Source organism: Mytilus galloprovincialis, chromosome 4 (genome assembly GCF_965363235.1).
Source record: "Mytilus galloprovincialis chromosome 4, xbMytGall1.hap1.1, whole genome shotgun sequence".
Taxonomy (NCBI): Eukaryota; Metazoa; Mollusca; class Bivalvia; order Mytilida; family Mytilidae; genus Mytilus; species Mytilus galloprovincialis.
In genome coordinates this window covers 69,965,943-69,986,895 of record NC_134841.1, presented here as the reverse complement: position 1 = coordinate 69,986,895, position 20,953 = coordinate 69,965,943, and the positions used below count along the sequence as shown (strand labels likewise).

Here is a 20,953-nt window from a genome sequence, read left to right as displayed (position 1 = left end):
AGAAAATTAAGACAACGGTACTTTCACCAACTTTAAAAGGTTGATTAAAATTTACCTGATTATTATAGGATACAAATAAATGATCAAATGAATAAAACACTAAAGAATGTTAATATTTCAATATATATCAGTGTTCTAAGCGGCATACCATTTTGGAACTTCCTACAATCTGTCACCACAGTGCCAAACGTTTATATTTATGTGTCTTTCAAAAATTAGCAGAGCTGCTTAGCTCGGTTCGGTGTCAAACAATATGGGAAACCACAGTTCAAGTCATTCCGGGAAAGGTAATAGTTTATAATGTCTTGATTGTCATTTTTTTGGTGGGAAAGTTTAACGCGGCCACAAGACACACAGCACACAAGTCCAGTTGCATGAGCCTGTCTCCAGTCGTTGGAAATTGTCCACCACCGGTTCCTGACTAGTGGAATGTTTCAAGATTTACTTACATGAGAAATAAACTGCCATCCCGTATTTTCCTGAACCTTCTCTACAAAATGTGTATATTATATATAGAAATGATACAACACAAATTTACAATGAATTTCACTTCTTTATGCACCCACAATTGGTATACTAACCATTTCACTCTGCTAAGACAAATAATTTTATATTGATTGCATCATGTTAGAAGTTGAAGTAAAGGCTTGCCATACTGCTTTTCAGAATTTTTCGGTCCTCCATTCTCGTCAGTCGTTAGCTGCAACAGTTCCAAAGCTATTAAATTTTCATTCTTTACTGTTAAGCATATGTGACAGTTTATTTTAAAAGCAGATGTGGGTACAGGTTGACTACAAAGGCCAGTCTGTCAACTTGTCCCTGCATGTGTGTTACTGGTCTCCTTTCCTCAGTTCAAATGACTCTTTAATAAAAGATTTAGTATATTTTTTTTAATTTCACAGTTAACAATGGTTAAAGAAAAAACTTGAATTCGTCATCTAAGATATTTTATAAATTTTACATTTTTTCTCAATCATTTCTTGGTATTTTTTTTAGATATCTTCCAATTTCTATTGAAAGACAATGATAGCTCGTTTTACTGTTTCTTTGTTTGTGCAGGTGTGATTCGTTGTTTCATTGGAGACAAAGAAGGATATTAAAGTCCAAAAACTAATTACCAAAAATAGAAATCCATTGCAGTGTTCTCCTCAGAAATTTCTTATAGGAAGATGTGGTATGAGTGCCAATGAGACTCCATCCAAGTAACAATTTATAAAAGTACATAAAAAAAAGGTAAACCATTACAGGCCAAGGTACGGCCATCAACATAGAGCCTTGGCTTACATGTACACTGAACAGCAAGCTATAAAGGGCCCCAAAAATTACTAGTGTTAAACCATTCAAACTGGAAAACGAATGGTCTAATCTATATAAAAACAATAACTTACATGTTATGACCACATAAACAGAAGACAACCACTGAACATCAGATTCCTGACTTATGACAGGTGCAAACAATATTGAAGCGGGATTAAACATTTTAATGGTACCAACCTTCTCCCTTTTCTGAAACAATAGTATATATAACATCACAACATAGAAAGGCACACTATAAAATATCAATTGAAAGGCGTACATTGTAACTCATTTAAAAACATAGTACATTGTAAAACAAATTAACACACAATGAACAAATAAATTTGATCTGTGATACAATGAAAATACATAGTTAATAAAAATAAGGGATGAATAATTAAGGTAAATAGTAAATAAATAGGTTTATATATATACATATATATCATCCTGGTAAATAGGTAAAAATGTAATACCATGTTTCTAAATAATATAGCATCACATACATAACACTAGTTATCTTTAAGTCTTAAAGAGATAACTAGTGTTATGTACAAAATGTATGTGATGCTATCTGAAATTAGTTTCTTAAAGTTTAAGAAACTAATTTCAGATAGCATCACATTCTAGCAATATAGCATCACATTGCCATTGCCATGATGCTAAAAGGCCCTGGGGAGAACACTGCATTTTTGATTTTTATACCATAACCATATATATAATAACTTATAAAAATGAAGGAAAAAAAAGGAATTTGTTAACATAAGTATATATAAAATAAATTATCAACATGATCAAGTGGGGAAAAATTTCAGATCAATTTATAAGAGGAGAAACGTAGTTCCCTATCACTGTTTATGCTTTCTATTTATAATCAATCAACAATGTTATTGTGTACGGACTAAGCACACAAATAATACACGGTGGTATTTAAAATCTACTCATAACAAAGTCTTATCGAATACACCTCAAAGTATCGATCGGAATGTGTGTACTTTCTAAACTGATTTACATATAGCTCTAACGAATGAGTACCAGTACTTCATATAATAAATTAAGTGTATATATATATATATGCATTTTATGTAGCGATAAAACTTTTCAGGATCATAGAGAAAAATAACCTTTCATACCAAAAATCATTCAATCCATGAAAATATAGTAGAAATATTAATAAAGAAGTAGATAAAGAAACTCACGTCAAGTCTGTAAATACAATACAATCATAACTATTCAATAAACTTTCTCAAACACTTCAATGGCTACTGGACATATACATCCGTCCATTTGTCTCCATTAGTCCTAACTGAAAACAAAGAAATTCGGAACTGAGCGGTAAAACTTTAAACTAACCAATCGAATCCAAGTGATCATGAATAATGTACAATGATGTATGGAAACGTTTCAGTGTTATAAAAGTTTATATGAGAAAATATGTTGTAAAGTTTTTATTCAATATTAACATAATTATACATCTTTATTTTACAATTAAAATATAACAAAATAAAGACGCTATCACAATTGTTTAAAACATAAACAACACGTTGTAAAAATCAGATGTTGTATCATTACCATGTAACATTATGAGAAAACTTTCTGTCAGTCCAGGGCCTCATCATGCTAATCTAGGATTTTAGAGAGGGTGACTTCCCCATTCATGAGAGAGAAGTGGTTAATTTCTTGGAGAAATGAGATTCCATTACCGTTTCGGTTGCATAGACTTCTTGTTCTTACCCCTAAGGAAATAGTTTGTTTTATATGAAATTCAAAATTGAGTTATATCACCACTTGTCATTATTTTGTAAAACAATATTGAATGACCAGGACTTCATGTTAGTTGGCAGTTGGAAATTGAGACTGTAAGCCTATAAATGAAAATAATCTAATTTAACCGATAAAGAGGTAACGTTTATCATTTTATAAAGATGTCTTAATTCCCTATCAATGGAATGGTACTGCATGGTTCTCGCTAAGGATTTTTGAAAGCAAGTCCAGGGACTCATCAATTTTAGCCATGATGAGTCCAACAGAAAGAAGAAATATTTTATTGCAATATACATTTGTAATGTAATATTTTAGTCTCGATTTCCTTACCATTGCTAACAGAGCAATGAAATGACATTTAATTCAGATCACTTTTAAACTTTTGCTATAAAATGATGATATTTTGTGTTTAACTGTGTTCAGTTTATACAAAATATTTCAAACGATGCATCTGTGGACTCACCAGTTTTAAAAATGGTGAGTCCAGACAGATTTTGATGAGTCCAGGACTCATGGACTCGCCTTAGTGAGAACCCTGGGTAGTGAAAAAAAATCCATGTGGGTTTGCAATTACATTATTATTATCCTGGCATCAGCAGAGCTGTCTTTCTTTCTTGTATTTCATTTTTTATTTGTTGAATATATAATAAATCTACTGTTAATTCCCACACTTAACCTTCAGAATTAAGTACAATGATCGACGCGTAAGAAATAAACAGCTGATCATGAGTGATTTTGCAACATTCTCAAATGAACTTGAATCAGATGGTCAGTTTTCAGTTTGAACAGTTTTGAATGTTATGGATGCTATAAACAGTTTTGTATAAAAAACTAGTGGTTATTCCTCGATTACAAATAGACATGGAGGGAAGTCCATTTTTATCAACATAATTGGTGAAAAAGTATCATGTTTTTTGTATTTGATTGTAAAAATAAGTTAATTAGCTTCAAATAAAACAGGATGAATGATTAAAATAATTTTAAAAAATTAGATTAAATACACATGTTTTGAGGGGAGACAAACTGTAAACATCCGTTTTTTTTTTTTTTGGCAGTGAAAATTGAAAACTTATTTGCAGCCACTGTAGCTCTTTTCTGAGCAGGCGAACGTACCCTGAAGTATAAATTTTTAGAAAGACCAGGTAAAAACCTTTGAAATTCATACAGTTTTGATTATGAAAAATGTGCATGTATCATGTCCATGGGTGTGCACATGACCTGATTTCAGTTTTTTTTATGCATAGAATAGGCAATGTTTTTCCCATTTTCTCTGGATAAAACTTTTTAGTAGTATTAAAAGTACAATTTATTATTATTTCATTATAAACTAGAGAAAATTCTGATTCTAATGATATGTAGTTTTATACAAGTATCTTTCTTAACATTAACACCACTAAGGGTCAATTATACATGGTCCTTCAAAATATGACGTCATAGAAAAAAAACTGTTGATTGCACCCTATATCAGAGATATATACATGTAGACTTGTCTAAATTGAAAACTATGTTCAAACCTATGATTGCGTTCGATAAAAACTGCAATTTGTATACATGTCGGTGTGCATGTAAAACAAATTTCGTCGTAGAAGGGTCTAAATACAGCACAAACAACATTTTCCAAAAGACCAAAAAAGTGAAAAAGTATATTTAAACAAACGCATTTGACTAACAGGTCAAACAACTGATGTTCTTTAACCCTGCTGACTGCCATTGGCAATTGCCAAACAAAATTGATCACAAGATGTAACAAAATGGATCTTAATATAACTTTAATACTAAACAGAAGAATAATAAACTTGTGGTCAAGATGTTATGCCACAAACATAAGGTGTCAATATTTATTTAGTACACCAGATCCGGATTTCGACAATAAATGTCTCTTCAGTGATGTTAGGGATCGAAAAGGTATTTGGAAGGCCATATAATGTACCCTCAATTTAAGATACACTCTTGAATTTTAAGAGTCACTATAGGATGAACGGATCATATAAACCGGAGGGAAAATATGATACAAGCCCAAACGAAAAAATATAAACAAATTTAAATTGAAAACTACGTTCAAACCTAGGATTGCGTTGGATAAAAACCGCAATTTTTATACGTGTGCATATGTAAAACAAATTTCGAAGAGTCTAAATACAGCACCAACAACATTTTCCAAAAGACCAAAAAAGTGAAAAAGTATATCTAAACAAAACGCATTTGACTAACAGGTTGAACAACTGATGTTCTTTAACCCTGCTGACTGCCATTGACGATTGCCAAATAAAATTGATCACAAGATGTATATATATATACATGTATATAGGACATCATGCTCCATAAAAATTTATGATAGATAAAAAGTATGATCCATATAATCAGTATGATAGACATGAAGCAACAGCAGTGAATCATGTGGGTTTTCATGTTTATGAGCACTCAACCCTCCCAACCCTGGAACAAGTGTATAACAGCACAGCAAAAAAGAATATTTGTTTCTGCTTCAGTAGAAATTAAAATAATAATGTTCTGCTGGAAACAAATATTCTTTTATGCATTATCCTTTTAATATGCCTGTAATTTAATGTAATAGTTACATTAAGTTGTGTTAAGGTTGCTGACAATGGACATGGCTTTAATGATATAAATACAGGTACATGTATAACAAAACCTGTTACAAAATGTTTGTCTCTGTTTTATTTCATCATATTTGTTACTGCCATGACTGCATTAAGATAACAAATATACATTTTATTGTAATACATTGTATGTCTGAATTTTTGGAAGAAAAAAATTACAAGGTTTTACTGCAACTCAATGAATAACCCATTATAATACATGAATATGAATGTATTAATGTATTACAGAATTCCATTAATCATGTTAATATTATGATTAACTGTTCTGGTTATGGTACAATGTAGTTGTTTCAAATTTCAAAGGAGCAATTCCCACAAGAGTGTGTAAAAATGGGCTCTAAGTGGCCCAGAAATTATTATATATATATTTATATATATATATTCAAAACGATCAGATGAATCCAGTAGTAATAGTCACGAACTACTGATTACAACTTTGTTTTTTTCCTGTGGCAAATATAAATCCAACATTTTTGTCGAGCCTGCAACTTTTGTTGCAGAAAGCTCGGCATAGGGATAGTGATCCGGTGGCGGTGGCGGTGGTGGCGGCGGCGGCGGCGGCGGCGGCAGCGTTAGCTAACTTCTTAAAAGCTTTATATTTTAGAAGGTGGAAGACCTGGATGCTTCATACTTTGTATATAGATGCCTCATTTTACGAAGTTTCTGTCAGTCACATGTCCAATTTCCTTGACCTCATTTTCATGGTTCAGTGACCACTTGAAAAAAAAGTTCAGAATTTTTTTGTAATGTTGAATTCTCTCTTATTATAAGTAATAGGATAACTATATTTGGTATGTGCGTACCTTGCAAGGTCCTCATGCCTGTCAGACAGTTTTCACTTGACCTCGACCTCATTTCATGGATCAGTGAACAAGGTTAAGTTTTGGTGATCAAGTCCATATCTCAGATACTATAAGCAATAGGGCTAGTATATTCGGTGTATGGAAGGACTGTAAGGTGAACATGTCCAGCTGGCAGGTGTCATCTGACCTTGACCTCATTTTCATGGTTCAGTGGTTATAATTAAGTTTTTGTGTTTTGGTCTGTTTTTCTAATACTTTATGCAATAAGTCTACTATATTTGTTGTATGGAATGATTGTAAGGTGTACATGTCTAGCGGGCAGATGTCATCTGACCTTGACCTCATTTTCATGGTTCAGTGGTCAAAGTTAAGTTTTTGAGTTTTGGTCTTTTTATCTAATATTATATGCCAAAGTTCAACTATATTTAGTGTATGGAAATATTTTATGATCTATATCTAAGTCCCGCAGGTTTTATTTGACCATGACCTCAATTTCATGGTTCATTGCACAGTGTTAAGTTTTGTGTTTTGGTCTGCTTTTCTTACTATAAGTAATAGGTCAACTATATTTGTTGTATGGAAGCATTGTTAGCTGTACATGTCTGCCTGGCATGGTTCATCTGACCTTGACCTCATTTTCATGGTACATTGGACTTTGTTTAGCTATCTTGGTTAATGTTAAGTTTATGTGGCAGTTGTAATAAAGCTTTATACTGTAACTTAGGACTATCAACATAATATCAATGATTAGTAAAGAAGGCGAGACATTAAAGTGTGTGCACTCTTGCTTAGCTTAAATATAAAAAAAAACCAAACATACCAGTGAAAAAACCTGCTTGAAAAAATACAAATTAGCAGTTTCATTTTCACCTTACACAAGCATAAAAGGGGGGGGGGAGATTGGTTGAGGGTGCAATCAGTTTTTTTCTATGACTTCATCTTTTGAGGGACCATGCATAAGTGACCCTTATTGGTGGACTGATTAATAATGCTTGTATAAAACTAGATATCACTGGAATCAGAATATTTTCTAGTTTATATGTAATAAAATAAAGTGTACTTTTAATATTTTTAAAAAATTCCATCCAAAGACCATGGGGAAAAATATGCCTAATTTGAACATAAAAAACCTGAAATCAGGTCATTTGCGTACCCATGAAGACATGATACATGCACATTTAACATAATCAAAACTGTATGAAATCTATAGGTTTTTACCTGGCCTTTTAAAAACAATCTTTTTTCAGGGTATGGTCTCCTGCTCCCGAAAAGCGCTACAGAAGCTGCAAATAAGTTTTCACTTTTCACGGCCAAAAAAACAGGATGTTTACAGTGTCTCCCCTGAAAACATGTATATTTAATATAATTTTAAAAATTGTTAACAATCAAATACAAAAAACATACTTTTTCACCAATTAAGTAAATTAACAGGGATTTCCCTCCATGGTTATATTTTTAGTCCAGGAATAACCCTAAGTTTTTTGTATACAAAACTGTTTATAGCACCCTGATTATATATAGGAAATCTCTGAAGCATAAATTGAGTGGACCCCCCCCCCCCCCCCCCAGATCAGTATGTTTGTCCCCCACCTATGAAAAGTTCTGGACCATACAGTCACTGGTGATTGACAATTAGCCCACTTCTCAAAACATGCCAAATGTTTCAATATTGCTAAGACACCTGCACATGCACACGTCAATTAATGTTTAATAACTATACTAATTATTTTCCCTTTTGATAATACAATGTATATTGATATAGGTAACTGGTAGAAAGAGAATGAAAAAAAAAGAAATTTCTTCTGGTAGCTGATACAAGAAGAACTGTTGAAAATAAACATGTCATTAAATCAAATGTACCAATTGCAATTAAGCTACATGTACATATGTAGGTGTCTTTATTTTTGGACAAATTCAGACAAGTCTTGTGCAAATGCAAGAAAAATTGAGGTTTGCATGATCTGAGACAGGGATGATTGGTAGGCTGAAAACGAGCATATATTATAGTTTTGGCCTATTTAAAAAAAAAAAGAAGTTATTATCAATATGCCAGATTAATTGAATTGAAGAGGGACTCTGAGACTGCATTCATCAGTTGTCTTTCAAAAAACTTTAAAAAAAGATAGAGATCAAATTGGAGAGCAAATTATACATTAATTTCTATGTAGCAGTTAATTTTAAGTCCTCCGTCAATGCTTCAACAAATGTCATACATATATGCTGACTGAGTAATCAAGAGATATTTTGCCAGCTCTTTTTTTACGTAAGACATTGAAAAGTTGCCAATTAATACAAGGTTGTTTTAAATTTAACCAGCAAAGAACTTTTATTCAGTACTAATTATTATTGTTAATTGAAATACTACGATATAAACAGGATGAAAGCTGTAAAATTCGGCACCACTTTTGACGTACTTCAGATATTATAAACTTGCTGTATCTTTTTAAAACATATTGAAAGAATTAGGAGAAAAACCATTTAACTGTGCATCAGAGATCATTTCTAGTTATGTCAGCTAATTATACTGTAAAACTATTGAGCCTCAAATCTGTTGCTATGGGCAACAATAAATATACAAACTTTATCACTAAAACTGCTGTAGATGCTGAATTAGATACGATGATTTCTTTATTTTGTCAGAGGGGAAGGTATCAACAGGCTGATTATTCTCTTGAGAGATTTGAAACTGTGTGGAAAAGGGGGGAAATGTATTGAACATTTTATTATTGGGGGGGTTTGATGCTGTGGCTTAAGATCTAGAGGTCAAAGAAATCAAAATGATATTTTATTTTCATGTAACTCTTTGCAGTAGATATTGAGTCTTTCTTTCTTTTGATAATTATGAAAAAGCAGGTTCTTATAAAAAAAAAATGTTTAGCCATTTAGTCAAATTTACCACTGTTTTTCGTTGTTTTTGTTCCTCTCCCTCAAGGAATCAAACTTTATTTGTCATTTACTAGTTGCTGGTTATCTACATGTATAACAAGAAAATATAAATAAAACTTCAGTATTTGTATATATTTTACACATATATGTAAATTTATATTTCAAACAGTTAAGAATTGTACCCAAAACAATGTCTAACAGTTTATTTTTCATAAAGAAAGTTTAAAAACAGATAATTATATCAGCCAAAAAATTTCAAGTTGAAGTTTCCCCTGAAGGTTACCTCTTCAAAATCAACAAAACATCTTGATGCATGAATGTGTGAACTAATAAAAATTGGCAAGATGATGGATTTTATCATATGATCAAATACCATTTGAGATTTTCCCTATCACACCAGCTGTTGTAACCTTTAACCCCCAGGACAAGATAGAAGATGGAAGAAATGGCAGTTAAATGTATCCCAGGGAAGGGAGATGTAATGCTGTGTTAGTTCATAAGACATGGGACTTTGTACAATGGAAAGTGTTATGTTTGATTTGAGTAAAAGTCGTAAACTCAGAAAACGTGGTTCTTTACCAGAACTTTTTCATGCTTTTGAGGGCATGCTTTTTCACAGACGAGGATTAGTTGACAGACGCAATAGTATGTAATTTTTTATTAAGTTTAAAATGAGGTTCTATAGTTTAGAAGTTAGAATACACATGATTTAATAATGTGTAAAACTGATATGGGGAAAATTTTTCAATATCATTTATCAGAAAAAAAAAATGATTCACCTAGCTCATAGGAAAAACCAGATTAGAACCATTTTTTTTGGCGTTTTTGTGTAGTAGCAAAGTTAAGTGTATTTTAAGTTATCTTTATTATTTGCCAATGTGTAGCATTTGTCATTTTTAATTGAACAAACAGTGTATCTGGTGTATTTTGATTTTAATGTTGTTCAGTTGTGAAACCTTGTATATGTTATAGGCATTAATAAAACCGAGACATTTCAGATGTCTGATAATAACTATTGTTTGCTTTCCAAAACACAAACTATATGCAAGGGATATCAGAATGTTTAAGAAAAAAGGAAAAGCAAGCTCCCTTTCAATATGTTGATATATTTCAGTGAAATAAGAATTTTTTAATGAAGAAAAAAGAAGTCAGTGCTTTTGCTTTATGCCCAGAGGTTGTTTTCATCTGCTACAATACACTTCATGTCTGCTTTACCTGACAACTGCATTTGAATTTGCCCAAATAAATCAGACAACCTCATTGTTTATCCATGGACTTCAGATGTTTTGCAGCATTGTCACATTATGCACATGATACTGCAATAAATTATAAGGGTTTACAGTCAATCCCTTGCTGTGCATTTCATGCTCTGAAGTCCTGTGCTTGAAGTTAAATTTGTTTTTGGTACTATAAGATTGTTCTCTTTCTGTCAGACCTTTCATGGACCTGTCTGGCCCTATCACATATCTATAAATTCCACATTCTTCTCCCAAAATACTTAAAGTTTTGTAAACAACATATATATTTGTTACATTTTTTAACAGACATTAAGCATTCATATGGGAAACAACTGTGCCCCTCTGCTTGCTGGCTTGTTCTTTTATCCTTGTAAGGCATACATCTTACATGAAATGATGTTCTAAGGCATGTATTTGCTATTTGGATTCCTTGATAGACAGTTGCTGATTACATGGCAGCTATTTATGTTTTATCATTGTCATTTTCTTGTACCTGTCATGCCTGTTATAACATAGAAACTAAACATCACTTGGAACTGAGTTTTACAACATACTTTTTGCTGTTTGTTTGTTTTTTCCACATTTACTAGATGTATAGGGGACGTTTGAGAACTCACAATACTTGTTTAACTGCATGTTTGCCCATGTCCCAAGCCAGGAACCTCTACTCTTATTGTAATGAGTCTGTCAGTTTTCAAAATTTTGGTATATTTGTCATTTTGTATGCTTCTTTGTTATAAGTGTAGTGTCCATTTCACTGAACTAGCATAACTAGTATTCAGTATTGTTTAGGGGTCAGCTGAAACAGACTTCCCCTTCTGGATTTTGTTGCTGCAATAAATACCTATTGGTAGCATGGGGCTGTTTTTCTGTTGTCTCTTTGACACATTCACCATTTTCATTCTCAATTCTATTGTTTGACTGTTTGAGAGTATTTGTGATAATGCATTTCTTTAGCAATACTCCTGGAAATTTTATTTGATCTTCGTTGAAAAGCAATCAATTCAAGTCAACTTTAGCTAAAACTAAATCATCCCAAAAATGTATGCAATGAGGCCAAATAAAAATATATGTGTGGTTCCAGTAACCCTACCGTCCCTACTTTTTCGGCTTAAAAATAGCCTACCCTAAAGATTTTATTGTCATTTTTCATTAAGCACTGTTAAAGTCAGAATGATGCTTCCATAGACTCAATGTAAAAAAAAATCATAAAATAAAAAAAAATCCCTACCTACCTACCCTAACTTTTTTTCAGATGTAACTGGAACCACACATACTTTTTTATTTGGCCTGATAAAACATATGCTAGCTCACTTTTGATGTTTGTGATTTGGATAACTCAAGGAACAGATAAAAAGCTAAAGGTAGAAATCATTTAGGAATCAATTTCAATTATAAACTTGTACATTTTATAATTAAAATTAAGCATAAGATTCAATATTATTATAAATAAAACCAATAAATTGTAAGGTTATGCTAAAATGGCTAATGGACTCTCAAGTTGATATCCTTCCACAAGGATAAACCAATGAGAGCTTTTTCCCTTATTTCCAGTGTGGTCTTAAGCTTTGTTAAATCAAACAAACATTTTTTAAGATGTCATGTCATGTCAAGCCCTTTCAATATTTATGATTTTTACTTGATGTCATATTTATGATGGCGTTCAAACATAATATCATGTGGTCATGACACATCTGTTTATTGTTCTTCTAATCTTTAAGTAATAGATCAATTAATATTTAAATAGAAAATACCAAATAAACAATACAATACATTGATATAACAATCTGGTCAATATTTATTAGGATTGATCAAATTCGATAAAGTTAGTGTGAAATATCCAAATAAAGATTTGTGTATGCATTGGTGTTACCGGTTATGGTGAAAAGTAACCCCTCATCACAATTTTCATAAGACTTATTAGGTTGTACAATTTGAGTCTACATAACCTACTTTTTATGCTTGAGAGACTACAACAAAGTATGCTGATATAAATTATTTATATTAGAAGATTATTATGATATCTCTTATGCATCTAAGGCTCTTGTGGAGAGTGTGCCATGTTGTCTACAGGTAAACAACCCTTACAGCAACTACATGTATTTGAGGAGTTTATTGGTTGCAAGGCACAATTTTGGTCCCTGTCCAATATACACTCATTTTCAAATGGCAGTCTTAATTTCCTGACATTCTCCATGACGGCCTCTATTGCAGGATCTATCTATTGAAGGTATTGATAATGTGTTCTGGTCCTGAAAACACATGAAATATTTGCTACTGGATATTAAGCCACCAACAATCAGTCAATTTTAATGATGAATCAACATTTAGTCAATTCATTCTTGATTTCCTTGTAAAAAATTGGTCAACTTTAATGGTTCAGACTTTTCTTATATTTCCTTGTGAGCAGGAACTCCTAGTTTTACAGACACATCATCACATTTGCAGCAGATTAGCATATTTATTTTGTGCTGACAGATTTTGTTTCTAGAAATGTTCAGTGATATTATATCTTTTCCATCTTGATAAAATTCAGCAAGACAGATGTCAGAGTGTTGTAGTCTTATCATGCTGACCCTTGTTTGAATTGACAGACAGATACAGTCAGAAACAGATTATATATGTACAGTGTAGGTAGATTTTGCTTTGTCCACCCGCCCACAGTTGGGCAAAATTTTTAGCTGGTCCACTCTACCCACCCATAGGAGTGGGCATATGGGTGGGCAGAGTTGCAATTTCTTTTCTTGAATCAGAAGAATTGCAAGTACAATCAATTGAAAAAAGCAGATTCACATTTGTAATCTTTTTTTTTTTTTTTACAAAATAGTTAGAATGGGCACAGGTGGGCTGTCCACTGTGGGCAGGTAGAAAAAGCAAAATCCACACAGGCTGTTGTGTACCTTTGCCTTACATGTTCCCCTGCTCCAGTAAGAGAGTGTTCCTTAATTTTTTATTCAACTGAATCAGATTTAAATGAATGGTCCCTTAATTAATAATAGTCTATGAGCAAAACAGTCTATAAGCATTCAATGTACAACCTGTTTTTCTAAGCTTCTGTCTCTTTAGTTTTGCTTTCTCTGCAACTGTCTTTTATATTTAAATAAAGGTAAACCGCTGAAGTTAACTCAAGTTGTAATGGTCCTGAGCATATTAGTTACCAGAGTTGTTCCATTTTTACCAGCATTTCTGATAGAAAAAAAACTTACATTAGTCCTAAGCCTTTCTTCACTTATTTCTTCTGTTAATTTATTTATTAAGCTAGTTTAAAGTCATATGAAACGAGTGACTGGTGAAAAAATTATGTTTATCCGATTCTTGAAAATTGTTTGGTCATATATTGGTATCATGTCGGCGTCAGCGTCAACTATTTTTTTTTTGGTGGGTTGCTTCAATTTTCTTACCTACTAGTATAATAAAAAGAAGAAAAAGCAGCAGTAAAATAACTTGGAAAGTTCTGTTGCTCTGTGAATCTTATTATCAATTCCATTTATTGTCAGTCCGGATCCTTTGAGCCAGGTGTACAACTTCATGTGAAGCTTAAAAGAAGTGTTTGAGGGGGTTAGCACGAGGGCAAACTAATTGGTTGTCAGCCTACTGAGTGTAAGATATTGATCAGACTTTGTAGCTGCACCTCTATGTATGATAAGACCATCTGTTTCATTGACCTGATAACTTATCTTTCTGTATAGAACCAAAACATCTTCTCAAAACCAGAATAATTAGCCCATTTCTACAGAACACATCTATTTGCAAGGTCAATTAATGGTGTACTAAACATATTAACATTCCAATCTAGTCTAAAGAAAGGAATAGTTTATTTGCCAGACTATTCTTTAAGAATCCTCCAGACCAGGTACACATATTTAATAATAAATTGTACATCTGCAGCACTTGTATTTGTGTATCAGTATATATATATATAATCATGGCACTGTAGTTGCTCAGGTAAATTCATCAAATTGAAATATCCATTTTCTAAAGGATGAACAATCTTGAAAACATATTATTGTGAGTGTATAAAGTATTTAGTTGGGCTGTTACAATCACATTCATCATTTCTGTCTGTCAGTCTGTGTTATCGGTATGTTCGAACAGTTATTTCCATCACATTTTTCACAGGCACTATTTAATGGAATGACCTCATAATTATTCATCAGCTTGATAGTGATAAGTTGTAACCTGTGAACACTTTTTGGTTCAGTTGGACACTTGCTTCTTGTTTGCCAATAATTGAAATTTTTCAATATATATGTTGAATGAACTTCATCTTTTTATTTGCTATTTTCATTGATCATGTTGATAATACTTAAAAGTAAGTGTCTTAATATACTTGTTTGGGTGAACACTCAATGTGTAATAAGTATAAAGGGAATTAACTCTGTCAGAAGTAATAAATCATCATCCTTGAACTTAGAGGTGTTTAAGGTGCAGCTGATTACACATCATAATGATAGGGATAGTACAATGAGGATGTTATGATTACAAAGAGAAGAAATTGATCAGATGATCTGTCATTCTGTATGTTTTGACAGTAGACTGCTAACATCTGTTGGTAATGATGGAGATCTTACATTATTATACATGACCAATCACATCATTAGGTACATAGTAATTAACACAAAGCCATGGACTGCTTCCAAAATAGTGATAAGTTGACTTTATTGTATTGTACTGGATTATTACAAGACACAGTCATAGTCTTTAGTCATTATGTAAACAAACTCTTCTTAGATACCAAACTTTGAAAAAAATTACACCATTGTTTCATCTACAAAAGACTCATTGATCAGTTAGAGACACTCTAATAAAAAAAAATAAAAAAGCTGCATAAAGTTCTTAGTTGAAGATCATTTGGGACCAAAATTGTGAAAGGTTTGATGTTAACAACTTAGTTTATGTCCTATCAATAGAAACTATTAAAAGATAATGTTTTGTATACTGTAAACATGATAATGAGCCGATACACATGTAGGTGGTAGGTCCTCTCAATTTGGCCAATCTGACAAAATCTTGCAGAACTGTGCTTAACTGGCAGAGTAGGCTCTGTAATGCCTTCTTCAAACATTTAAGAAATGTTGATTATTGAAATTTGCTGACTAAGCAAACTTGTAAATTTGACCTCATTTTTTTCTACATTAGATTTATATGGACTGGGTCGAGAAGTTAACATATTCCTCCCGATGAAGATATGAAAATTAACCACATTTTAATAGACATTATTTAATTTTTTATATATATTTTACATGGCAAACACAAGGATTTTACGAACATTTAATTTATTTATGTGACTGCATTACATGCAAAGATATGAAATACAGTTAACTGCACTTACTTTTTTCAGTCTTTGTGGTTATTTTAAGTCTGTTGATAAACATTAACCAACTAACATGTTGTATTCAAGTGCATATTTATGCTTTTTAACACATTCAATTAAAAAATTTAAATTACTTTTAAAGTGCAAGCTACACGGCTTTGTTTCATTGTTTACAGTATGAAAGAAGAGTGGATACTACTTAATTAAGGATAGTGGATCCGATCCGTCTTAACCTATAAAGAAGAGTGAATAACTACTTAAGGATAGTGGATCCGATCCGTCTTAACCTATAAAGAAGAGTGAATAACTACTTAAGGATAGTGGATCCGATCCGTCTTAACCTATACATGTTCAATTGATATCAAGACCAAAAATGTGTGTTAAGGGTTTTCTGACAGACCCTAAATTAAGACCGTATTTGCAACTCTCACCCTTAAGTTTTTACAGATATTGCTTAACAATAAAATCACAATTAAAGTTAATAAAATTGTGTATGAAGTTTAATAAAAAAAAATTTTAAAAATATTGCAATTTTCTTTACAGTCAAGTTTCATAATTAGTAAAGTTAAATATTTTTTTTATTGACCTTGTCCTGAATATGCAACCAACAAACAACTCAGCAAAACCATTTTTTAAGGATTGAAAATTTCTATTCATATCTCAGATATAATTATAAAGGTTCATATCATACAATGGTCTAGGGAAGTAATTTGACAGTCACTCATTAAAAGTTTGAAAGGAGCAGGTCCTGTAAGGGCCGATTTTGGCCTCAAATTTCAGGTTCATCTAACGTAAGTTTTTGGACACTTTTTAAACACTTAAGTGTCTATTTCAATTGATTCGATTAGTTTATGTGACAGATTTTAACTGATTTAGTCATTAAAAACGCTCTGATTCAAGCTAAACTATGAAAAATCTATCAAATATGCAAAAAAACGTCACTTTTCAGATGTTTTTTGTGAAAAAAGGAAAGTGGCCGCATCCGTGTTCATCCTCAACCAATATATATGTTTTGTATTATCATCAAATACAACTAACATGTCAATATTATGAATGAACACGAATGCGGCCACTTTCATTTTAGATGGAAACCGTCTAAAAATTAACCAAAATGCTAAAATTTTGAAAGATTTCAGTAATTTAGCATGACTTAATGATGCTAGAACGCGATATTTGTGCATTGTATTGTCAAAAACAGCTCATATTTATGTAGCAGAACCATTTTACTATTCAAAATATAGCTTAAAGATTACATTTTCACAATTTTCTAAAACTGCTATATTTTGGGGCCAAAAAGGGATCTTACTGAACCTACTCCTTTATACTCTTTTTCTTATGACATGGTAATTGAATGCCTTTTGGATATATAGCATATGAGCTTTTCAGATAAGAAGGTTACTGTGACCTACATTTAGTACCCTATTTACTTAGATTTTGTGTGTTTGTCTAATGCAGATCTCCACTTTTAAATGAAAATTTTGTATATGGACATGATGGATGTTATATAAGAGGAGTTAATTTAAAAGAAATTAACAGCCTAAAATAATATGACATGTTATTGATTTAAATGTTTAATTTTATATTTGGGTTCATTTTAAGATACTATGTGACTATTTTGATATTGACAATCATATGAATTGATGTATAAAGGATGTATTCAAGAGATTAGATGCATACTCATCACATTTTTATCCTTTTTATACGGAAGTTAAAACTCAAGTGTTCTGATATGTGGTATATCAAGCTATTTTTTCAGATTATGTTTCAATAATACTATATCATGTAAATTAAAAGTAAAGGACTACAGAAGTAAGGAATTATTTGTTCACATGATTTAACATTATGTTGTCATTCTTTTCAGGATTCAGTGCTGACCTAACAGGAGTGAACACTGATTGGCCGATACAGTTTCATGATATCCATGGTGACAATGTTGCTTTAAGTCATGACAAGGCAAGAGCTCGTAGAGCAGACAGTTTCTGTAAATCTATATGCTTTAGTAATCGACCAATAGCTATAAATGAAAGGGTCTATCTTAAATTTTCCCAGACGTCAAGCAGTTGGAGTGGAGTGCTGCGGTTTGGATTTACAAGTCTGGACCCTGGAAGTACACAGGGTCCGGACCTTCCGAGATATGCCTGTCCTGACATGACAAATAAGCCTGGTAATTGGGCTAAAGCTTTAGGGGAAAGATACGCTGCAATAAACAATGTGTTACATTTCTGGTATAACAGAAATGGTGATGTTATGTTTGGTATTAATGGAGAGGATATTGGACTATTCTTCACTGGTGTAGCTACAAATACTCCTCTTTGGGCATTGATGGATATCTATGGCAATACAATTGAGATTGAATTGGTTAAATTTGGTGAGTTAAAATGTGTCTATAGAACAAACATTGGCAAAGAAAACTACTGTGGATTCAGTAATGTTTGTGCAATACCATTTTTGTTTAGGTTTTGTGGGTATAGTTACACAAGGAAAAAATAAATGACTCCTCAGTATATAGAGGGACAAAAGATACCAAAGGGTCATTCAAACTCATAAAAAGAAAAACCCCAAAAAACTGGAAAGGTGTGATGCCTCAGAAAGAAAAAAAGACAAACAATAGTAGAAAAACACAACAAAGAAAATTAAAGACTGAGCAACATGAACCCCATCAAAAAAGGGGGGGGGATCCTGCTCCACATGTGGCTCCTTTCCTTTTACTTATGTTAATACAAACCTGGTAATAAGTATGATTCAGTAGGTCACATTCTGGGAAAAGGGGACAAGATTATTGATACAACATTTTGGAACACATCAGCTGTATTCTATAACATTATCAACCAACTTGATGGCATTTGTATATATAGAAGATAGGAATTATTATTGTTTTCCAATCATCTTGACATCAACAGTATCAGAGAATAAGAAGATGTGGTATAATATTGCCAATGATACAACTAATCCATTAGGGACCAAATAATGTAGATATAAGCATCTATATTAGTGTTGTCAAATCGTACACGTTTGTCTAACCGGTTACCTGTATAATCGTTTGACCGATTAACCGGTTAACTGGTAGTTTAAGTTAATGTTTGAAGGCCTTATCAATAGTACCCTACACATCGATATAAGAAGATTTGGTATGAGTATCAATGTGACTACATTCCATCCAAGTCATACATTGACGTTTTTATAATACGATGAATTGAAGTTTGGCCTTTGGTTTTATAAGGCTTGTCTGTGAAGATTCCTGTTTAAGTTTGACTTTTAATAATCAAATGCACGGTATCAAATATGGCGTTGGTATATATACGTACTAACTTCAAATTGAAAAATTAAAAAAAAACGTCTTGATCTCGTAGAATTGAATGTCTGAAACCGATGATTCTTCCATTTTGTCTTGTTGTCTCTGAAAATAATGTGAGGTGTTTCAATTAAAATTGATTAATCCTGATATTCGTACCATCAAGTATACATTGATTACATTCATGTTGGTTTGCCATATTACAGTTTTTGAGCTAAAATTTAGTTTAAAGTATGACAAAGACTTGCACGACGGAGATTACACATTCAGATGTAGGTCTACACAATATAAGATCAAAAATGAAACAATAAAGTAAATCATGAAATTTAATCCCATTACTGATAAAAAAAAATACTGTTAAAAAAACAAGAAACTAATTATGTTTCCTTTTAAGATCTTGCCCCAAGCTGAGAGACAAGTTCTAATTTATTTTATATTTTTGGATTAACAATACCAATCAATACACTGGACAATTGATCCGTCAAATTAAATACCATGACAACAATTTTTAAAGATAACACAACTATTTAATTATTTCAATACAAATTTATATCAAATCTATTAAAATTGAAAATAAAGTCTGGTTAACCGGTTAGTGTTTTTGGTATTTGGTATTCGGTAGTTCGAACGGTTAACTGGTTAACCGTTGACAACACTAATCCATATATATATCACTGTATTGCCTTCAACAATGAGCTAAATGATAATGTATCTTTAAATGCTTACAATTACTGAAATCAAGCAGATACCAATTTTGTGGGTTCAGGTGAACCACGATAGCAATAAATATCCAACAAATTACGAGTTTTATATAGGCTTGCGTGCAGACTTTGTCAAAATAACGAAATCAAATATATCCATGAAAATGTAAGTTTTGCCTAGTCCACAAAAATTTGTACCTACGAAAATAAATGAATTCATGGAAGTCTGCTATAATCTAAATGATTATCTTACATAAACAAATGATGCAGTAGAAAAAAAAAATATCTGATCAAACTATTTACCGGTGCATCTTTATCTTTCACAGCTTTGTCCAAGCAGGAAATAATTGTATAAGGAAATGAAAGCATCTTAGTTTTAAAAGTGCACTAACATGAAATAAAAATAAAAAAAATAAACATATTTCCTGTTTGAAAATCTTGCAAGGGATGTGCTCTTTAGAAAACTATTGTATCTATATTATTTTTTCATGTATGATTCATACAATCAATTTTTTTTGTAAGCCATATTACAGAATTTGCTGACACTTCATAACTATTTATTATAACCGCCAACACTGCATTGTTTTGCTGAAGGGAACTGATTTAACTTTTGATTCTGCCAATTAGATTTTTTCATTTCTATGCCTTTTGTAGCCAGTAAACTTCTGTTTGGATTTTTCTTATGAACTATTTCCTAATAACAAAGATTTAATGATTTATATATGGTATATGTTCATGTTGTTCTATATTATAACCTGTTTACATAAGAAAATTATGTAAAATGTCAGTTAAAACCACATGAATAGAAAATATTGGACTTTTGTCACTAGGTCTTTATATAAATACAATATTTACTATTATTAACACCCAAACAGATGCAAGTAGATAAAAATCCCATTTAAGTATGACCCAAACAGATGCATGTATACAAAATCTGTTTTACTATGACATGTATTTATTTGTGTTTGATGTCATCAATGATATATTTTACACCTGATCTCAGGTAACAGTTAAACCTGTATTGATCACCTGAATGTCGTT

General features: G+C 31.9%; 1 protein-coding gene across 2 annotated transcripts in view; it reads left to right on the top strand.

Annotated features, from left to right (window-relative positions):
• The first annotated feature begins 129 nt into the window (after nucleotides 1–129).
• Nucleotides 130–20,953, top strand: part of LOC143072836 (protein neuralized-like) — a 34,476-nt gene continuing 13,652 nt past the window's right edge. The window contains exons 1-2 of one of the 2 annotated variants that reach the window (XM_076247944.1): nucleotides 130–287; nucleotides 17,781–18,287. In XM_076247944.1, coding sequence (XP_076104059.1) covers nucleotides 254–287; nucleotides 17,781–18,287 — 541 coding nt within the window. In that variant the 5' untranslated portion in view covers nucleotides 130–253. Of the gene's footprint in view, nucleotides 288–9,757; nucleotides 10,013–17,780; nucleotides 18,288–20,953 lie in introns of those variants that run through there. The other variant, XM_076247943.1, reaches the window with a different exon arrangement.